Below are 19,402 nucleotides of genomic sequence, written 5' to 3' on the forward strand. Positions count from 1 at the left end.
TACGCCTTGTCAAATATCCCATTACGCATTTGTCATGTGCACACTACAAACACGGCTGCCGCGCTTTCCGTATACTAAAAGCGGATTGGCTAGTAACGAATCGTCAGTGTAGTCAACCGTAGAAATCTAAAACCAACCATTGGTTCCTCAACCGACAGAGAAATAGCGTTTATGCAACGCGTTTCATTCCAACCGACGGTTGACCCCAAACCGGAGTTTCACTAACCGGCGGTTCAACCGTACTTTTATGCAACCGGGCCTTAGATAATTATCAACTGTCATGAATGACATGTTTCAAATAAATACCACCCATTTTTCGTCGAGCCGGATTCACGCGATTAAAATGCAAATTCCGCGAGAAATTGGTGTCTCGTTTTTTCCCTACATCATGTCAGTGTATACATTGGTGTATACCTACTTAGGCGCTTTCTTTCGGCTATTTCGCGATCATGATTCCAAGTTTTACGAAAAAACCCGCGAATTTAAATCAAAGTATGGTTAAGTTTACGTAGTGCCCATTTGCATTCGCATTACGTATTTTTTGTTTGGATTATGAAAATAATTTAAATACAAGTGGAAGTACTTGCACGATTATGCTCCTCTTCAGTTACAAATATTGACTAACCTAACATTTGAGCAAAAATATGCTTGCATTTATAGGTTAGGAATTCGTGATCATAAAACTTTTATGTTCAGTTTGTTCACGATTTTAACAATCATGACCATAAGATCACACTTTGATCACCGAAAGAAAGCGCCTCCTATAGGTACATACGATTCCAACGTTGTTTCGAAGGATGTTGTGGCAACACCATAACATGTAACCTGCGATGAGCTGACCGACGTGCAGCGAACGAGGCAACACTGCGGTTATATAGGTACCTAGGATACTCCATATGTCTATGGGATACTCACACGTTAATAGCTGCAGCATCTATATAGTGAAGAATCTTTAGATACTACCGCTGCATCATAACGTAGGACCACCACCGCTCATGTAGCGTGGACAGGGGTTGGAACCCATATGAAATATAGGTTCCGGTTCCGCACTTTTTAGGTAGAATTATTTTTAAGGGTTCCGGTTCTGTGGCTTCAGTAATTTTCGGTTTCGGTTCCGGTTCCAGTTTTTTTTTCGATTTTTAAGAGTTCCAACAAAAATAAATAACATTATTATTAAAAAATATAAATTATTATTAATTATAGAAAATAAATAATGCACAAAATTAAAGTGTGTACATTATTCTTCTGCATAAATATATTTATTAGGTAAAATACCGGATCTTTGGCACTAATAATAACGGTACCGGCATCGGTTCCGGTTATCACAATTTCTTAAATAACGGTTCCGGTTCTAAGTGAAGCGCTTATGAATCCAATCGGTTCCGGTTCCGCTACCGGTTATTTTCGGTTCCGGTTCCAACCCCTGAGCGTGGACATACTTCAACGTTCTTATGCACCATTCACCTGCGACTATCTGAACTCCTGAGATAACATTTTGTGAACTCGATTCAAAATCAAGGGCTATAGATACATGTTTTCTTGGGAGACAGGCATATTATATATTACCCAAGAGTCCCAAAATTTGCGTTTCTCCTTTTTTCTCGCCAACCTACCTAGTTTTTTGGTTACCCTTCCTTATTTTGTAAACAATTTTGTACTTTCAGGTGGTACCATGAACTGAGATGCGAAAAGGATTTTGATTTGGACAAAATTGATATGGGGGATTTTTCGAACGTGCATATAGCTTAACAGCTACATTTATATTGAGAAGGTATGTAGCGTTAGAAAGAATAGAGAATGTTTAATCTTCACTGTAATTGGTTAAAATACGAGTTTTATTTTTCTTGTGTGTGCTTATCTCATAGATATATCTATGGCTTATCTTCAAACACGGCGCCATCTGCTACCTACTTTCATATAATATTGAATGCAGTATAGTTTCTGGAAATTTGAAAAAAAATTATATTTTATACTCTTTATTTTTAGTTTATTATTACAAGAACAGTTCTTATACCTACGCTAATATTTTCAGTATCCTTCAAAATGTAAAAACGAACATTCTGAAGAAGATAAAAATATATCTTTACAAATAAACCTAAGTACAGTTTTCCACGTCAATTTCCATAGGAACACCCCTAAGTTCGTTATTTAAAGTTGTGAGAAGAGGGTATTTACCACACCCGCATGTGTTTTTGAAGTCATCTAAATCTAACGCCCACAACATTCCCCCTCCTAAGTTGTGATCCTTTATAAATCGCGATTTTCTTCTGATTTCTGCAATATCGTCGTAGGACACCCACTGGTTACCACTAAAGGCGTAGGGGCCGATCCTTCCTAAGGGATCTCTGGTGACAGTCCATGATCGTCTTTTAACTCTTTCACACACCTAAAAATTTCTGCTTAGTTTTACCAAAACATTTGCCTACCGAGACTTGGGAGATACCTCATAGAAAGCTAAAAATCCGCCAGCTCGTGTGTAATCGCCAGCTTCACCAGGACCGTACGACTTTTCGTTTAATCCGTTACGAGTGGCATCCGCGAGACTAAAAGATTGACCGTAGAATGGCACACCTAGAATTAATTTGCTTGGCGAAGCACCCATTTCAATCCAGTAATTTACGGAATAATTCTACAACGGAAAGCGTAACTTGGCGTCATTCAACACGTTGGCCTTACAGCATTAAAGTAATCATAAGCGTCACCGGGGTAATAATCCAATGGGGCTACGTGCCCCGTCTGCTTATCCCAATGTCCATGATAGTCGTACGTCATAAGCGCTATCCAGTCTAAGTATTGACTAAGAATAGGAACATCATAGCCGGCATCTATTACTGTTTTACTAGGCGACACTGCTGCTGATAGCAACAGTCCCTTTTGTTTGAATGCGAAGCTTAATTCAGTCACCAAAGCAGCAAATCCCTGTTTGTCCGACTGCGGGCCCTTATTACAATCGACCTAAAAGGAAGTAGTTATGAGTTTATTCCTCTTAAAAGGGCAAAGAAACGCACCTGCCAACATTTGGGATACTCCCAATCCAAATCTAAACCATCAAATCCATATTCTTCGATAAATCCCAAAACATGGTCAACAAATTTCGATCTTGCATTGGGATCGTTGACCAAATGCGAGTACTTACTTCCCAAGGAATCATTCCATCCTCCTAAAGCGATCAAAATCTTAATGCCTCTTGATTTCAGTTTGACCACTCTAGCGTAAAACTCTAAAAATATCACAATGACGTTGGATATTGTTCAAGGTTGGAAGTACTGACCGTTATCGATGTCCGCCCAAGAGTCATGAGGTTTAATTGTAAGAGTGTTCGGGTCCAAGACCGCAAAGCCGTAGGCAATATGCGTACAGAGTCGAGGGTCGATATCCTCCGGCAGGTACTTTCCCGCGTCCTGCCGGTACCAGGCCCAATTTGTGAAGTAACATACAACCTTATAAGTTCCATCGAAAGTGTCATCTACCGTTCCCGGTTTGTATGGCCTTGGGGTAGTTTGTTCAATTACAGGCGAAGATAGGCTAACTTCGGTTGTGGTGGCGTCCGGGTGGCACTTGGTGTTTTCGGGCCAATCGCAGTGGTCTTCATTCCAGAACAACCCAGTGGGACAGTTTTGGACCATCAAATGCCCTTGGTTACATAAGTAATATTGGTTGCAGTTATACTTGTGTGGTACGAAAAGGCGTCCATCGCATGGCAGACTCGTTGTTGGTGGTGGTCGCGAGGTTGGTTTTTCGGTGTGGGGCTTCTCGGTTTGCCAGGGAGGTTGTGGTTTTGGTGTCTGCCATGATTCAGTAGGTTTCGGTGAGGACGTGGCCGGTGAAGGGGGTTGGTCGACACCTAGCTGGCATTGAGGATCGGGTACCTTGTAGTTTCTGAGCACTCTATTTATTGTTCTCAGCAACGGATAGTTTTCACATCCGCAAATGTTTTTAAAGTCGTCTAAGTCTAAAGCCCAAACCATTCCACCGCCCAAACCCATGTTCCTGATATACTCTGACTTGTAGCGAAGCATTGCAGCGTCATCGAATGATACCCACTGATCTCTTAAATATGCGTATGGGCCGATTCTGAATTTCTTATCTCGAACCACATTCCAACCCTTTTTGATTATATTTGTGCATATCTAAAACGTTTAGCGATGCAATAATTTGCACCCAGTGATCGCAAACAAACTAACCTCGTAGTAAGACAAAAAGCCTCTAGCTCTAGTTTCTTCGCCCGCTTCTCCTCCGCCATACGTAGGCGCGTTTAAGCCATGGTTAGAATTGTCAGCCAAGGAGAACGACTGGCCATAAAGTGGCAATCCCATAACAAGTTTCTTTCTATCGGCACCTTGGTTTATCCAATAATTAACCGAAAAGTTCTATAAACATTTTAGTCAATAATGGAATATGTCAAGTTAGTAATTAAAGAATAAGTTGTTGCGTATTTTCCTCAAAGTGAAAGATCGCTATTGGCTGCAGTTTGACGTCCGTCCGTCCGTCTGTCCGTCACACGTACTCCTTCTAAACCACTGAACCGATTTTGGCGATATAGGACTCATTTGAAAGGGCTTGGTCCAAGGATTCCGTGCATACCCATATTTCTTGGTTTTGCGCATGCGCAGTGTCAAAAATTTGGTTTAACGCATGTGCGATGCTAACTTTTTTATTTATGAAGATATTTAAATCACAGCCGTCTATTAGTATTTGTATGTAAACACTACGAATATAAGTAAAATGAATGACGTTTCCAAAATGTTGTTTTGCGCATGCGTAATGCCAACTTTCTTATTTATGAATGAAATTTGATACATAGGTATTTGGCATAAGGACAAATTTAACACCAGTTGCAAAATTTGGTTTTGCGAATGCGCATTGCCAACTTCCTTATTAACGAGCTCCTAGCGAGTTTATAATTTTGTGGTGTCTGTCCGTCCATCCGTCCGTCCGTTAGCACGATAACTCATAAACGAAGGGACCGATTACGATGAAATTTTGCAGGTGGATTCTTTATCAAATTAGTCGGATCGGAGTTCGTGAATTGGCAATGTAGCCCAAAAAATAAAGTAGGCCCTTTTGACATCTCCGTTATTTATGAACCAAATTGCATGAAATTCAATATGCGCATATAGCTTTAGCCATATAAAACACAATTCCAAAAGTTGAGCCTAATCTATCAGCATTCACAGTGCCCTTTGCGCATCTCGACCATTTACAGACCGAATTGCAAACTTTCTTATTTATGAAGGTATTTAAATGAAATTTGATACATAGCCACTTGGAATAAAAGCACATTTAACGCCAGTTTTAAAATTTGGTTTTGCGCATGCTATAGCCATACCCAGGAGCTCGTTTGCTGTATTTGTTTAATTTATTTACTGAAGAATTTAAATGAAACTTTAATACATAGGCACTTGAATAACAAGCAAATCTAACACCAGTTTTAAAATTTAGTTTTGCGCATGCGCAATGGCAACTTTCTTATTTATGAAAGCAGTTAAACGAAATATCATAATTATGTAGGTACCTTGAATGAAACTAAAACTAATACCGGTTTCAAAATTACTGTTAACGCATGCTGTATGTTTTATTTATGAAGGTATTCAATGAAATTTCTAATGTAGACAATGCGCAATGCTATTTAGGAAAACATTTATAAAAAGTTCTATATGTAGACACTTCCAATAAAAGTAAAACTAATGCCCATTTCAAAATTTGTACGTATTTGTATACGCTCCACTATTTTTCATTAAACTGTATAGACTTCGACGATAGGCGGCTCATTTTAAAGAGAATGGGGTAAGGATATCGTGCCTACCGGTATTTTTTCTTGGTCCTAGCATTAATATTATTAGGAGGAAAATACGCTCTCGTCATTTATGTTTGCATAATGCCTTTTTAACTTATTTCTTTTGGTCTCGAATATAAAATAAAGCAATTACTGTGGCGTGGAAGCAAAACTCTTGTGAAGCACTAGCTAGGTACATTAAAAAAAAAAGAAAAGTGCAAGCCTTGACAAAACGTATCTGCTGATTGAGCTAATCTTTCCAGAACGGAGTATTGAAGTGGTTACGCGCAAAAGTGATACATCTTCCTGAGATGCATCCAAGGGTACATTCGACTTGGTCAGATCACTAATAACGGAGATATGATGCATTTTAGAGAACAAATTGTGCAAGTGAGTACTTTCAAACAGAAAAGTGAACAGTCAGCAATTTCGGGGAGAGAAGGGTATGCGATTATGAAGAGAAGAGCTGCTGACATAGAGAAGTGGAGACGCCAAGAACCTCGTAAACTGTGCTACGTTTCATAATAAATTGTGCTTAAATAAAACTTACAGTGTTAAAGGTAACATCTTCATCTTCAGGATGTGCGTACATTGGAGCAGCAATTCCGGTTATTTTATCCCATTGACCATGGTAGTCGTAGGTCATGATCGCGATCCAATCCAAATATCGCGAAAGAGTGGGAACGTCATATCCGGCGTCTACTACTTTTCTATTCGGCGAAACTGCAGCGGACAATAATAAACCCTTCGGCCGCAAAGCGGCATGTAATTCCGTGACGAAGTCCGCAAACGCTTGTTTATCTGCTTCGGGACCTTTCGTACAATCGACCTGGAGATTGCGTCGCCGTTAAAAACTGCTTTATTCCATTGTAAAGTATGTACATTACCTGCCAACACTTGGGATATTCCCAATCTAAGTCAAGACCATCAAAGTTATTTTTCTCGATGAAATCAACCACGTGGGCGATAAAACGTCGTCTGGCTGAAGGATTATTGACCAACTTGGAGTATTTGTCACCGGCAGAATCATTCCAACCTCCAATAGCAATTAAAACCTTAATTCCCTTGCCTTTAAAGGCCGTCACCTTCTCATAGAATTCTAAAACACAAATAAGTAAATTGAGTACGTTTTCGCGACTTACTGTTATCGAAATCCGCCCAAGAATCATGGGGTTTAATTATCAACTGATCTCCATCAAGCACAGCGAACCCATAAATGATGTGCGTACAGAGATCAGGATCAATATCGCTTGGTAAGTATTTGCCTACTCCTTGCCGATACCATGCCCAATTGGTGAAGTAACAGACCATTTTGAATTCTGAATCGGTATCTACCAATGGAGTTGCCGTTGATGTGGATTGAGGTGGAGCTGAAGGAAAAGGTAAGGGTTCTACAGACGAGGGTAATGCCGGTGATGGTTTGGTGAAGGCAGCGTCGGGAACCTTGGTGATGGTTTCTGTAGAATACTCGCCACCTGGACTCGCTAGTACATTACGGATCACGGATAGTAGCGGATGCCTGCCCCCTCCGCAACGATTCTTAAAATCGTCCAAATCTAAAGCCCAAATCATTCCACCGCCCAAATTCATTGCCTTTATGTATTCTGACTTTCGCCTAATTATATCTTCGTCATCGAATGAAACCCACTGGTTACCTTTGTAGGCGTATGGGCCCATTGCCCTATATGGATCTTGAACGACAGTCCAACCTTTATTTTTGATATTGTCGCAAATTTCATAATAGGCCAAGAAACCAGCGGCGCCAGTGAATTCTCCGGACTGCCCAGGTCCAGGTGCCTTCGCATTCAAGCCGGTGTTGGCGCTATTCTCCAATTGGAAGGATTGTCCGTACAAAGGCATACCCAAGATTAATTTCCTTCTATCCGCACCTTGGGCGATCCAGTAGTGTATTGAATAATTCTATAACGTTAAAATTCTAACAAAACCTATAACCGTTTCCCCGACACTTACCGCGTTAAAGTAGTTAACATCAGCTTCTGGGTGTTCGTAAAATGGCGCAACGTGGCCGGTTTTCTTATCCCACTGTCCGTGATAGTCGTACGTCATAACGGCGATCCAGTCGAGGTACTTCGAGACGACTGGAACATCGTAACCCGCATCTATCACGATTTTATTTGGAGAAACGGCCGCTGACAGCAGATATCCTTTTGGTATAAACGCCTCCTTAAGTTCTTTTACAAATGCACCAAATGCCGCTTTGTCAGAATCTGGGCCTTTTTTGCAGTCGACCTAAAAGTAACACTTGCGAGAAGCGGATTGGGGCGAAGACCTATAATACCTGCCAGCACTTGGGATATTCCCAGTCCAAATCTAATCCATCGAAATCGTACTTGGCCAAGAATTCCATCACGTGCTTAATGAAACGTTGGCGTGCGGCGGGATTGTTGACTAACCGCGAATATTTGTCGCCCAAGGAATCGTTCCATCCTCCTAACGCCAATAAGACCTTTATTCCTTTCTTCTTATACGCGACCACTCTTTCGTAGAACTCTAAAAGTCGACATAAGTAACAAATTAACAGATGCACAAAGCGTTTACTGTTATCGAAATCGGCCCAAGAATCGTGCGCTCTCACTACCAAATTTTCGTAGTCGAGTACAGCGAATCCGTATATAATATGAGTGCACAAGTTGGGATCGATATCCTCTGGCACATACTTTCCGACTCCCTTTCTGTACCAAGCCCAATTTGTGAAGTAGCAAACGATTTTATAATGCCCTGATATGGGTTCCATGGGCTCTGTAACGATAGGAGCTGCTTCCGTTGTGGTTGTAGTTGTAGGTGTTTGGGTTGGTAATGGTGGCAGCTCGTGATGTTCGTCACCGCCTTCGGTGTCGGTATCACCCCCTTCGGTGCAGTGGGCATTTTCGGGCCAATCGCAAGTATTCCTGTCCTATTTTGGAAATAAAAACTTTCCATTGTATTATCTTGTGTGACATGTGATTGGTGAGTTTCTTTAAGTAAGAGACAGGAAAAAGGTGTTTATTCGTAACCTGTGCCCCTAGTTTAGGGACAAATGGCAATCTGTAGGTTATTAATTTTTGAGGTATTCTAGCAGCTATAATGGCCTAAGAGGGACCTCAGGTACAGTTCTAGTCGACACCAGAGCTAGAATTTTAGCTCTAATGCGTCATGGGGATCGGAAGTTCACTTAAGTAGCAGAAGATTAAGTTCAAATAAATTGCAAACTTCGACAAGGACCATGGTAGGAGAGGAATTTGTTCTAATATACAGTGCGTTCGAGATAAGAGTGTCACTTCAATATCTTTTTTATTTGGCGAGGTACAAAAAAATGTGTCAAATATTTGATATGTGAGATTACGATCTATCCGATCGCATATTGAAACTTCCGATTTAACCGGAAATCGATTTTTTTTATTTTTCAAATGCATCGTCTATGATTTTTGAAAAGAGCAATCAATTTGCTGCACGACAACAAAGAATATGCATATGGTTGGTATACACAAAAATGGAGAATTTCGCGATTCAATCTTTAGAAATCTGAAGGATGGATGGAGTAAAGTACTTACGCTATTCCAGTGTAATCCTTCTGAGCACTTAAAAACTTCATACTTATTCCATAAGCAGATTAAATAGTGCGAACAATCTCCTGGATACGCTGCGAACGAACTTGCCTTGCATGGAGAGTACGGTTGTTGAGCGTCTACTAACCATTGTTAGAGATTTAAATTCAAAAAAACCCATGAAACTTACTTGTACTAGTTGGATCTACGACTAGCTTCTGCGTAACTTGCGGGACCTTCTTGGTACACCTCACTCTATAACTCCAGTCGCACGTGGCGCTTTCTGTGTTCCAGTATAATCCCGGTCCACATTTTTGTGTTACCAAATGACCATTAACGCAGACGTAAAAACTGCTGCACTGCTCGTGGGGGAAGTATTCGCCGGTACTGCAATGGTGCATATCCGGGGGAGGTTTTGTAGTGTACGGCCTCTTAGTGGTGGTGGTAACTGGCGTGGTTGTTGTGAATGGTGTTGCCGTCGTGGCCTTTACTGGTTTTGTAGTGGCTAGAATTTGGGAAATTAATACTAGTCGACGAACCGGTAGATATTCTAGTACTTTTTTTGTTCACATGACACGCTGCTGCATCAGGCCAGTCGCAATTGCCAGTTCTTTCGTTCCAATGAAGATTTCCAGCGCACTCTTCTTTTATCATCTCTCCTAAAACGCAACGGTAATATGCGTTGCAGTTGGTTGGGTGAGGGCGATATGTTCCCGCTTCGCACTTTTCTGTTGTTTCCTGTTCGGGTTCCGGAGTTGTTGGCGTTGGCCGGCTTGTAACTAAAATTGTTAATTAGTGTTAGGGGATTTATTTTAAAATGTACATTTGAGGTACGTATTTCAGGTATTGTGTCACGGGGGGAGGAAGTAAATCTGTCTAATTCGACATTGTCGGTTTTTGTACATCGTCCAAGGGCAAGGTTATTATCTAATATAACAATAATTTTGTTTTTATGCTTCGTGAAAGGACATTTACACCCGCAATATATCCCTCTTAGAGGTTGAAAAGGTCACCTCAGAAAATTCCCGTGTGATATAATACGTGTAGCAGAATTTAAAAAAATTTAATTTTCTCTGAGTACGACCCTATCATGTTTGTGGGCGAGTGCTTTTTAAGGTCTTTTAAGTCGTAACCACAATGGCGAATTACAAAAATAATAACATTGCTAATTGCAATTCTGATATTTTGGATATACAGAGAGGGGTGCCACAAGGCAGCGTACCAGGAGCGGTAAAGTGTGCATATAATTCAGTTTAATTGTATTTTACCAGGCAAGTTGTGGGGTAGTTTTGATTTATTTTATTTTATATGTTTTTTGGGGTGCTGAATCCGAATCTGAGGTTTGCTAACAAAATTTCATGACGCAACATTGAAAACAATACAAAAAAAGTTGAATAAGATATTTTTTTAGCAGTTTTGTGCGTACAACTCGAAAACTATCAACTATTCGAAAATAACCTCCCTATCTTATATCTTATCGGCGTGGTAAAGAGTGTAACGTTAATGATGGCAGAGATATACATAGTTTGTAAGTATGCCTTTGCGGTTAGCAATCTGTCAAGACCTTTAAAGCCGCAAATAGTTTCCGCCAACTTCAAAAAACCTTCACGGTTCTTTAAGGACCTGCCCTATGTTCGTGTGTATCTGTGACCACAGGGACCCGCTGTTAATAACTCCCTTACGACGAATGAGAGCTCCAGTCCAGTGCCTAAACAATTATACTCAACGTACCTCCTATCATATCATACCACTGTAATAATAATATAATACGAATATTAAGGAATTCGAATTGTGCAAACTTTAGCACTTTAATTTTGTTTCAGCGACATCTAACGCATAAATCCATAAGCGTCATATTACAGTTTTAAACGGTACATGTTTATACTGCTCCGCAATAGAGGGCGCTTTTAAGTATACCTAAATTTGTTTCCCAAAAAATGCATAAGGTTAGCAATCTGTGTATGTGTAGACCTGTGACTGTATGTTTGCTGACGACTTGACAATATTAGCATCTAAGAATAACAATGTCAGACATGGTAATTGACATGAACAAAACCATGCAATCTGTTCAAAATCATTTAGATGATATTAAATTGATACTAAATAAATCCAAAACTTGCTTTATGTAGTTTTATACCAAGAAAAGCAAATACAGGGAAAGCGACCTATTAAAAACAGGTGAAAAATCCATCGAACAAGTCAGTGCATTTAAATTGTTGGGTTGTTACATTGATATGTCTCTCAACTGGAAGGATCACATTGCCTACCTGCGCAAAAAAATTGCACCAAATTGTTTTGCACTTAAGAGACTATCTCACATAACAAATAAGAATGTATGCAAAATCTATTACTAAGCGCATATTGAGTCATTATTGAGCTATGCCGTTATATTCTGGGGAAATTCTTCAAATGTGGGCAGAGTCTTTATTGCACAAAAACGAATCATACGTTATATGTTTAATATTCCTTTCCGTGATACCTGTAGAACAACATTTGTAACAGAAAAAATTCTGACATTACCCTGTATACTATATACAGGGTGGTGAGTTGCGTAACGCATCATAGGGATTTCAATGTAAAATTGAACACGCGAACATGCGATTATTGGCTCCCCAAATTATTTTAGGGCAAAAATGCGTTAAGGTTTTTTGTAGAAAAAAATTTTTTACGCCAATCAACTGTATTAGTTTTCAATTTTTTTCATATTATAAAGACGGAAAATTGGAAAAATAAAACCCGCATCTTTTTCAATAATCTGCGATGCCATGAAATTTTCTAAAACAAAAAGATATGCAGTTATCAATTAGCAGCAGTTCGAAATGGCTTTTATGATCAACTTGGTTACTGTATTGCAGTTAATGGTGACTTATTCGAACATTTATTGTAAATTAATATTAGGAAACCGTTTTTAGTAATTTGGTCTTTCTTTATGTTGAATTCACTGTTCTAAATATAATACTTTTTGATAGAATTTGGGGATTTACGATAATTCAACCGCTTTAACCGGATTGGTAGAAATCACCATAGAATCAATTGTGGCAATAATTGTAACCATAGCAAAATTTACCAACCCGGTTTAACCGGTTGAATTATCGTAAATCCCCATTGATTTGTTTTATATCATTTCATGGAATGACGGATATTCGGCCCTATGCTGTATCACTATCGTTAAGAATAACGATATCGTTATGCGGCGTTACCATAATTTTTTAAAAATCGGTATGCTGTATCACTCGTAGCAAGTGTGGGATAACGATTATCGTAATTCTCTATCGTTATTTTGCAACCATAACCAGAAAAACTTAACGACAGGGTTCATGCTACCCGTTTGGGGCGTAACGGTCCTGTCAGCGATTCGTTTGGAGTTTAAGCGGGTGTTAAAGAGAAATTTTCAAGGATTTTTGCAAGTAGCTTTGTTTGGGCAATTGGAAAATGTAATAAGGAGGTGAGTTCTGTGCCTTTTAATACTCGTAGATTATGTTTTTATTGAGACATGAGGAAAACATCCAACGAAGAATTTTACGAGGCAACAGCGATCCGTTTCAGCTGGGTGAAATTGATTTTCAAAAAAATTTTTGAGAATCTGTAAGGCAGTATTTGGTGGTCCATTTCCGCTGGCAAACTCCTGCCACAAATGTTTGATTTTGTTTGCCTCCAACGGTTTTGTCTTTCCGTGGAGGATTATGTTATTACTTTCAATAAAATATAACAAGTCCTCAAATTGTTTCCTAGTGGTTTTTCTCCGCCTCTTATTATTCTCTTCGACATTCGCCATGTCGTGAAAAAACAACTAGGTATAGGTACACGTACAATTAATAATACAAATAATTTTAAAGAAACGTCTGCATTTCCAAATCTCGCGGGCATTTGTTTAAAGATAAAGCGCGCACCACAACGCCCTCTTATATTTTATCGCTGTGGTATTTCACTTTTACACGCACTGCCGTTGCGCATCGTTCCTTGTCTTCTAGAATGTGACACTTTTTTCCGAAATAGCCACTGCGAGATACCGGACAACGTTACGATACCGTTAAAATATTGATACAGCATATCGCGTTTATCGATAGTCGTTGTGGTCATCATAACCTTTGATCGTTAATCTGCGATAACGATTGATCGTATAGAATAACGAGAGTGATACAGCATAGGGTTGATTGACGTAGTTTTTGTATTATAAAATTCCATGGCATCACAGATTATTAAAGAAGATGGGGGTTTTATTTTTCCAATTTTCTGTCTTTATTATGCAAAAAATTGAAAACTAATACGGTTGATTGACGTAAAAATTTTTTCCTACAAAAAACCTTCATACATTTTTGCTCTAAAATAATTTGGGGAGCCACTAATCGCATGTTATGAATTTTACATTGAAATCCCTATGATGCGCTACGCAAGTCACCACCCTGTATACATACTTGAAATACTAAAGTTTGTTCGGTTGGATATACACAAATTTTGCCATTTAAATCAAAATCACTCTTATCATTCGAGAAAGGGCTTTGACCTAAAATACCCGAATCACAAATTGGCCCTTTTTGAGTCGAATCCTTTTTACATGGGAGTTACACTGTTCAATAAACTACCGCCCGCGGTAAGACAATTACCGTATCATAAATTTGTCAAGACGATAAAACAAATCCTAGTTCTCAAAGCCTACTATTCCCTGGAAGAGTTTATTAGCGATAATTTAGGTATTAAGTAAATTAAATTAAGTAATCACTATATTGTATGTTTATCAATGATACATTATCATAGTTACATTATATTATTATACTTATGATTTCTGACATGTCCTATATCTATTATAATGGATCACCTGGATTAATAAAAGCATTGTTATTATACAATTTTGCTAAGATCGTACGCAGTTTGTAAAAGCAAAAATGAAAAGAGGATGGCACAATTGAGGGAGATATTTTTTTTTGTCTAAAGGCCAAAATAATGACGGAACATCCTGTATATGAGAATAATTTCAATTTCTTTAGTGCAAATCTTATGGGTTATTTACGAATAAACACAAATTTAGTTTGTTTTACTTGAATTTGTGTGTCAGTGTTTGTGTTTTCCTTTTAGAATTGCCCGTTTAATTCAAGACGCTTTTGGTTATTTTTACAATAAAATTATACAGAGGCAAGTTGTGTGAGAAGTTTAATGCGTGTTTTCGAGTTGAAAAAGCAACCAGTTGTAGTGCAGCGAGACCTTTTGTTAAGGTTCTCATTTTATTAGCAGTTAAAAGTTCTAATAGCCATAGAAAATTTGTCATCCTATTAATCAACCCAGTTTTGTTTTTCATTTAATCTGTGTTCGGTGAAGTTCAGAAGCTGTCAGCGTGTGTGCACCTAGTATCGCAAAACTTTTGCCACCAAATTATTTGAATTATTAAGAAAAAAAATTGTAAGTATTTTAAGATCGCTTGCGTGCGGGGTAATATGAATTTTGTTTTATTTCTTTCGGAATCAATGTTTACCATTGTCAATCAATCAATTGTGTGTTTATTCAAATCTATTCTGCGACCAGTAGGTATAGAGTCTTCATATCAGATTTTTGTTTCCGTACCCAAGAATTATGTCAGATGTTACTGATGAAAATTTGTGTATTTAATTCTTTGGAACTTCTGAATTTATAGGTTGTTTTGTTTTAGGCTATCTGGACAGATGTGCGCCGGATTAGTTTTTGCGTACGGGTTTAGCCTCTAATAGTTCATGTACCTACAAATCGAATATTGGGTATTCATAATCCAGGTCAGTGGATTAGTAAATATAAACATTTAAAACGAGAACATTGTGCGACGGTCTAATTCGTGGTTTTTACTTTGGGGACAAGATGAGGTAATTTTAATAAGATTTACTTCTTAGTAAATGCTAATTCACGGGTAGGTATTTCGAACAGCACCGACGGTATAAACGATTTGTTTTGCACTCTAAAGCTAAACGGTAAGCGTAACTCTGTTTACTTTCAACGTAACCCTCCACCTGTGAAACAATTTCCTGTACGTAAAAACAGTTTGATGTGAGTGTTCCGTTTGTATGATTGTGCAACCCTGGTTTGCTGGCCCAAAAATGGGTATACCTAGTAATACTGTACCTTCCGGAGTCCACGCTGTGGTTGTCCTTTTTCTTGTAGTGGTTGTCGTAGGTTTGGGCGTAGAAGGAACCCACCATGGTGGCGTTCCAGTAGATGGCGGCCTATGTGTGGTAGTAGTGGAAGTAGTTGTCGATTCCCACCACGCAGCTGTGGTAGAAGGCGGTTTGGTGCTAGGATGATGACCCCAATGTTCCGTTGTAGGAGAAACTTCTGCTCCCGTGTCAAAACCAGTCGTCATCGTAGGAGGTGATGGGGTGACTGGAGTTGGCGGTTTCGTACAATCACCATACGCTGGCGTACTGTCGTGAATCAAACCCAGCCCTTTGTTTAAGCTACGTAGCAAGGGGAACGTTTGTTGGCAACACTTGTTAAGAAAATCGTCCAAATCAACCGTCCAAGCGACTGCTCCTCCAAATCCATGTGATTTTATATACTTCGCCTACAAATCGATTAATAGAAGGAAAACTTTCAATGACCTTTTACCTTTTCTTGTATGGATTCAACGTCATCGTAGCCCACCCATTGATCTCCATAATATGCGTATGGGCCCGTTGTTTTATCTACGTCTTGATTAACACTCCACCTACCGTTCTTAATCCTGCTACATATTTCAAAGTACGAGAGCATTCCAGGTTGCTTTGTATATTCTCCAGCCTCACCCGGGCCGACTGTAGGCACACCTTGGCTGTACTTTCTATCAGTCGCGGCCAAAGTGAAGGTTTGCCCGTAAAAAGGTACGCCGACCAGCAGTTTTTCTCTCGGTGCGCCGTTTGCAACCAAAAATTCCATAGTGAAGTTCTAAAGAGAAAGGTTAGAATGCATGAAAGTTGTGCTTGAACCCTACGGTATTGTACTGCGGGTACAAATCCCCAGAGCGATGGTACAACGGACTGACGTGACCCGTGCGTTTTTCCCAACTGCCATGATAATCATAGGTCATAACGGACATGAAATCGGTCACTTTTCCTATCGACGCCAATTCGTAAGCGGCTTCTATTACTTCTTTGTAACCAGAAATTCCCACAGCTAACATGAGGGGTGGACTTTCTTTATCAAACTCCCTTCTGAGCTCCTACAAGACTAGCAGTTACTTTTGGTTCATTGCCGGGAAAGGACCCAACCTGTAGTAGTTTTGTAAAGTTAGGTTTATCAGAGGCCGGCCCCTTTTTACAGTTGCTTTGCCAGCATATCGGATAATTCCAATCTAAGTGTAATCCTTTGAAACCATGGCGGCGTAGGAAGCTGACGGCGTTTGCAACAAATTTGCGGCGAGCCGAACCGTCGCTCACCAGTTTTGAATACTTGTCGCCGGCAGAATCCGTCCATCCCCCAAGTGATAACAGTACTTTAGCGTCTTTAATTGAGGTCACGCGCTCGTACAAATCTAGAACGTTTCTATTAACGCAAGTATTTCACGGTACGCATACCCACCATTCTCCACGTCAACCCAGTGGTCATGCTCCTTAATCACGAATTTCTCCGGGTCTAAGCTTCCGAAGGCATATACAATATGAGTACATAAGCGTTGATCTAAGTATTCAGGAACGAACTTTCCTTCTCCTTTTCGATAAAACGACCAATTTGTGAGATAGCACACCACCTATCCAGAAGAACGTGTGACAACTACTTGCGTTTATTCATTCTTACCTTTGGAGATTTGTCTTCTTCTGCAGCTTTGTACCTTAAAAAATTGCTAACCTCGCGAAACGTATTCGGAAAATGAACCGAGTGTCCTGGACGACACATATCTGCTTCTATGTAATCACATTGGCCTTTTGTCGGATCAAAAAGCATGTGAGCTGCACATGACAAGTGGTAGGATAAACCATTACGACAAATATAGTAGTGGGCGCAATTTCGAGGATCACTGTATAGCCCATCTGAGTTACAGGAACCGTAGGGTTTTGTCGGTACATAAGACGCCACGTTGTTTGCTTTACCTCCTTAAATTTGAAAATGAGTGTCTATCGTAGCCACGCACAGTTTGTACTCACCTTTATAATTTTGTCTAATTAAAGACATCAGCGGCCATTTTTTTCCACACAACCCCTTGAAATCATCGAGGTCTACGGATTTTAGAAAGAGTCCACCGACGTTCATTTCTTTTATGTAGATAATCTAAAATATATAATTTGCAATTAGAAATAAATAGCCTTTAGTTCAACACAGTTCGATGTTGGTTTTAAATGCCACTGTGATTATACATTTTCACGACTTCTACACGTTGCAGAATGACATAACATTCCATTCCATGGCTATTTATGAATAACTGTTGTCTCATTGCGGACTACTCGAAAAAAAATTACTGCTGTAGCTTCATAGCCACGACATCCATGTTATAAATAGGACACTGTAACGGGAGCCTGTTAACGGGGTTTATTTAATTCAAATTTTACTTCACTTCTTTCGATTTTCTATGGGAGCGAGTACGATCCTGAATTAGTAAATGCGTTTGACAGCTTAAAGTGCCAGTAAGTCGTAGGACATGTTGACGCAATAGTATATTAAGTATGGAGAACGGTAAGGGATTTTTACCGTTCGAAGACAATTGTTTGGAGGAGGAGCGAAGCGACGACTCCAATTATTGTCTGAGAACGGTAACCCTTAACGTTCGACGTGCTTATAACATTTTTTGCGCGATCGAAATTAAAATTATGCAACCAATATAAATATGCACTAAGAAATTAAGAGCAGAATAAATCGAAATGATCGAAGTGGTATGGTGTACATCACTAGGTAACCAGTTTATTTGTCAAAATTGAAATTAATAATTTCATAAAATTGTGCATGTGTCTGATGTAGTTTGCTAGCTTTGCACTTCCTTTATGACTTTATGAGCGTCTTTCTATAGGAAACAACAGCATAAATTGTACGTTTAATGTACCTAACAATAATTAAAGATTAAATGTAATGTAAGACTGTTCATTTTGAACTGATTTAAAAAGGCATCGGTAAGTATTTTTGCTGTTCTGTTTTTAGATCGGTAAGTAATTTTGGCGTCGTCGTAATCATAGCAACTGGTAAATGCTACGTACTGTCATGGAAACACACATGGTAAATAGTCAGAAATGACCGATCGCCTTAGACCATATAGTACATGGACTGCTATTCGCCCTATGCTTTCAATACAAAATGGATGGTCACGGATAGAGGGCACTGTAGTCGTGGGTATGTGAATCTCAGGGTAAACTAAAGTCGTGTAAACACCACTAGGATCGTTTAATGAGCAGATTTATAGTAACCGCGTAGTAGGAGAAGCTTTAAATACTCTTCATTATTTGCTATACGTCCTCAAATAAGAATAAGTTTGCTTTTTTTGGGATATCTAGGCGATTAATTAATTGACGTTTGTTAATTTATAGGTTGACAGTCTCAAATCGTGCCTCATCGGACAACTTCGGACAGACTCGTTTACCCTGAAACTCACATAGCCAGGCGATGTCCTTGACCATATTTTAGTTACAATTAGCAGTCCATGTACTATATGGTCTAAGCCGATCGCGCAAAAATGTTTATTATGCAGTCGTGGTTATTGGTCCTGCTACGTGACGTGAGATTTTCTGATTCAACGGGAAATTGTTTACGTAGTGTAAATTTAGTGCTGTCAAGAAATCTGATATTGGACGAAAAAATCATAGTTTTTATTGGTGGAAACGATTTGGGTCACAAGATGGGTGTCGATCAAAAAAGTAAAGTAGTGGGAGATTGGTTGTTCCGAGAAACCGTGAGGAAATTAACATTGAACCACCGTCGTTTTATATTTTAGGAAAAATCCGCATTTAACTGCGAGAAAATTTGCACCGAGAACCGTTAGAGGGTTTCCGTTGACCCGTCAGCGCAGTTAAGTGGGTTACCTGTAATTTGGCGCAGGGTGCGTATAAATTGTGTTCAGAAAATTTGTCCACCAGATAAGTTACGTTAACCACCTGTGAGTTACTATGGGATGTTGTTATATATTGGTGTAGCTGCACTAATACTTAATCCAGGGCGCGTTTGC

The 19,402-nt window shown here is 39.4% G+C and overlaps 1 protein-coding gene across 1 annotated transcript in view; it reads right to left on the reverse strand.

The window, feature by feature from the left end:
- Window positions 1-1,960: 1,960 nt before the first annotated feature.
- LOC116176352 (probable chitinase 10) overlaps window positions 1,961-19,402 on the reverse strand; it is a 30,419-nt gene continuing 12,977 nt past the window's right edge. Inside the window, exons 7-28 of the mRNA XM_031494871.1 lie at window positions 17,400-17,523; window positions 17,053-17,348; window positions 16,837-17,005; window positions 16,527-16,789; window positions 16,250-16,477; window positions 15,889-16,203; window positions 15,406-15,844; window positions 9,879-10,100; window positions 9,512-9,826; window positions 9,328-9,461; window positions 8,336-8,690; window positions 8,076-8,287; window positions 7,748-8,026; window positions 6,919-7,696; window positions 6,664-6,875; window positions 6,327-6,605; window positions 4,185-4,370; window positions 3,272-4,130; window positions 3,009-3,220; window positions 2,677-2,955; window positions 2,444-2,629; window positions 1,961-2,386 (exon numbers count right to left, since the gene is read on the reverse strand). Of these exons, the coding sequence (XP_031350731.1) occupies window positions 2,096-2,386; window positions 2,444-2,629; window positions 2,677-2,955; window positions 3,009-3,220; window positions 3,272-4,130; window positions 4,185-4,370; window positions 6,327-6,605; window positions 6,664-6,875; window positions 6,919-7,696; window positions 7,748-8,026; window positions 8,076-8,287; window positions 8,336-8,690; window positions 9,328-9,461; window positions 9,512-9,826; window positions 9,879-10,100; window positions 15,406-15,844; window positions 15,889-16,203; window positions 16,250-16,477; window positions 16,527-16,789; window positions 16,837-17,005; window positions 17,053-17,348; window positions 17,400-17,523 (6,633 nt within the window). The 3' untranslated portion in view covers window positions 1,961-2,095. The remainder of the gene's footprint in view (window positions 2,387-2,443; window positions 2,630-2,676; window positions 2,956-3,008; window positions 3,221-3,271; window positions 4,131-4,184; window positions 4,371-6,326; window positions 6,606-6,663; window positions 6,876-6,918; window positions 7,697-7,747; window positions 8,027-8,075; window positions 8,288-8,335; window positions 8,691-9,327; window positions 9,462-9,511; window positions 9,827-9,878; window positions 10,101-15,405; window positions 15,845-15,888; window positions 16,204-16,249; window positions 16,478-16,526; window positions 16,790-16,836; window positions 17,006-17,052; window positions 17,349-17,399; window positions 17,524-19,402) is intronic.

Source organism: Photinus pyralis, unplaced genomic scaffold, assembly GCF_008802855.1.
Source record: "Photinus pyralis isolate 1611_PpyrPB1 unplaced genomic scaffold, Ppyr1.3 Ppyr1.4_LG7, whole genome shotgun sequence".
NCBI lineage: Eukaryota > Metazoa > Arthropoda > Insecta > Coleoptera > Lampyridae > Photinus > Photinus pyralis.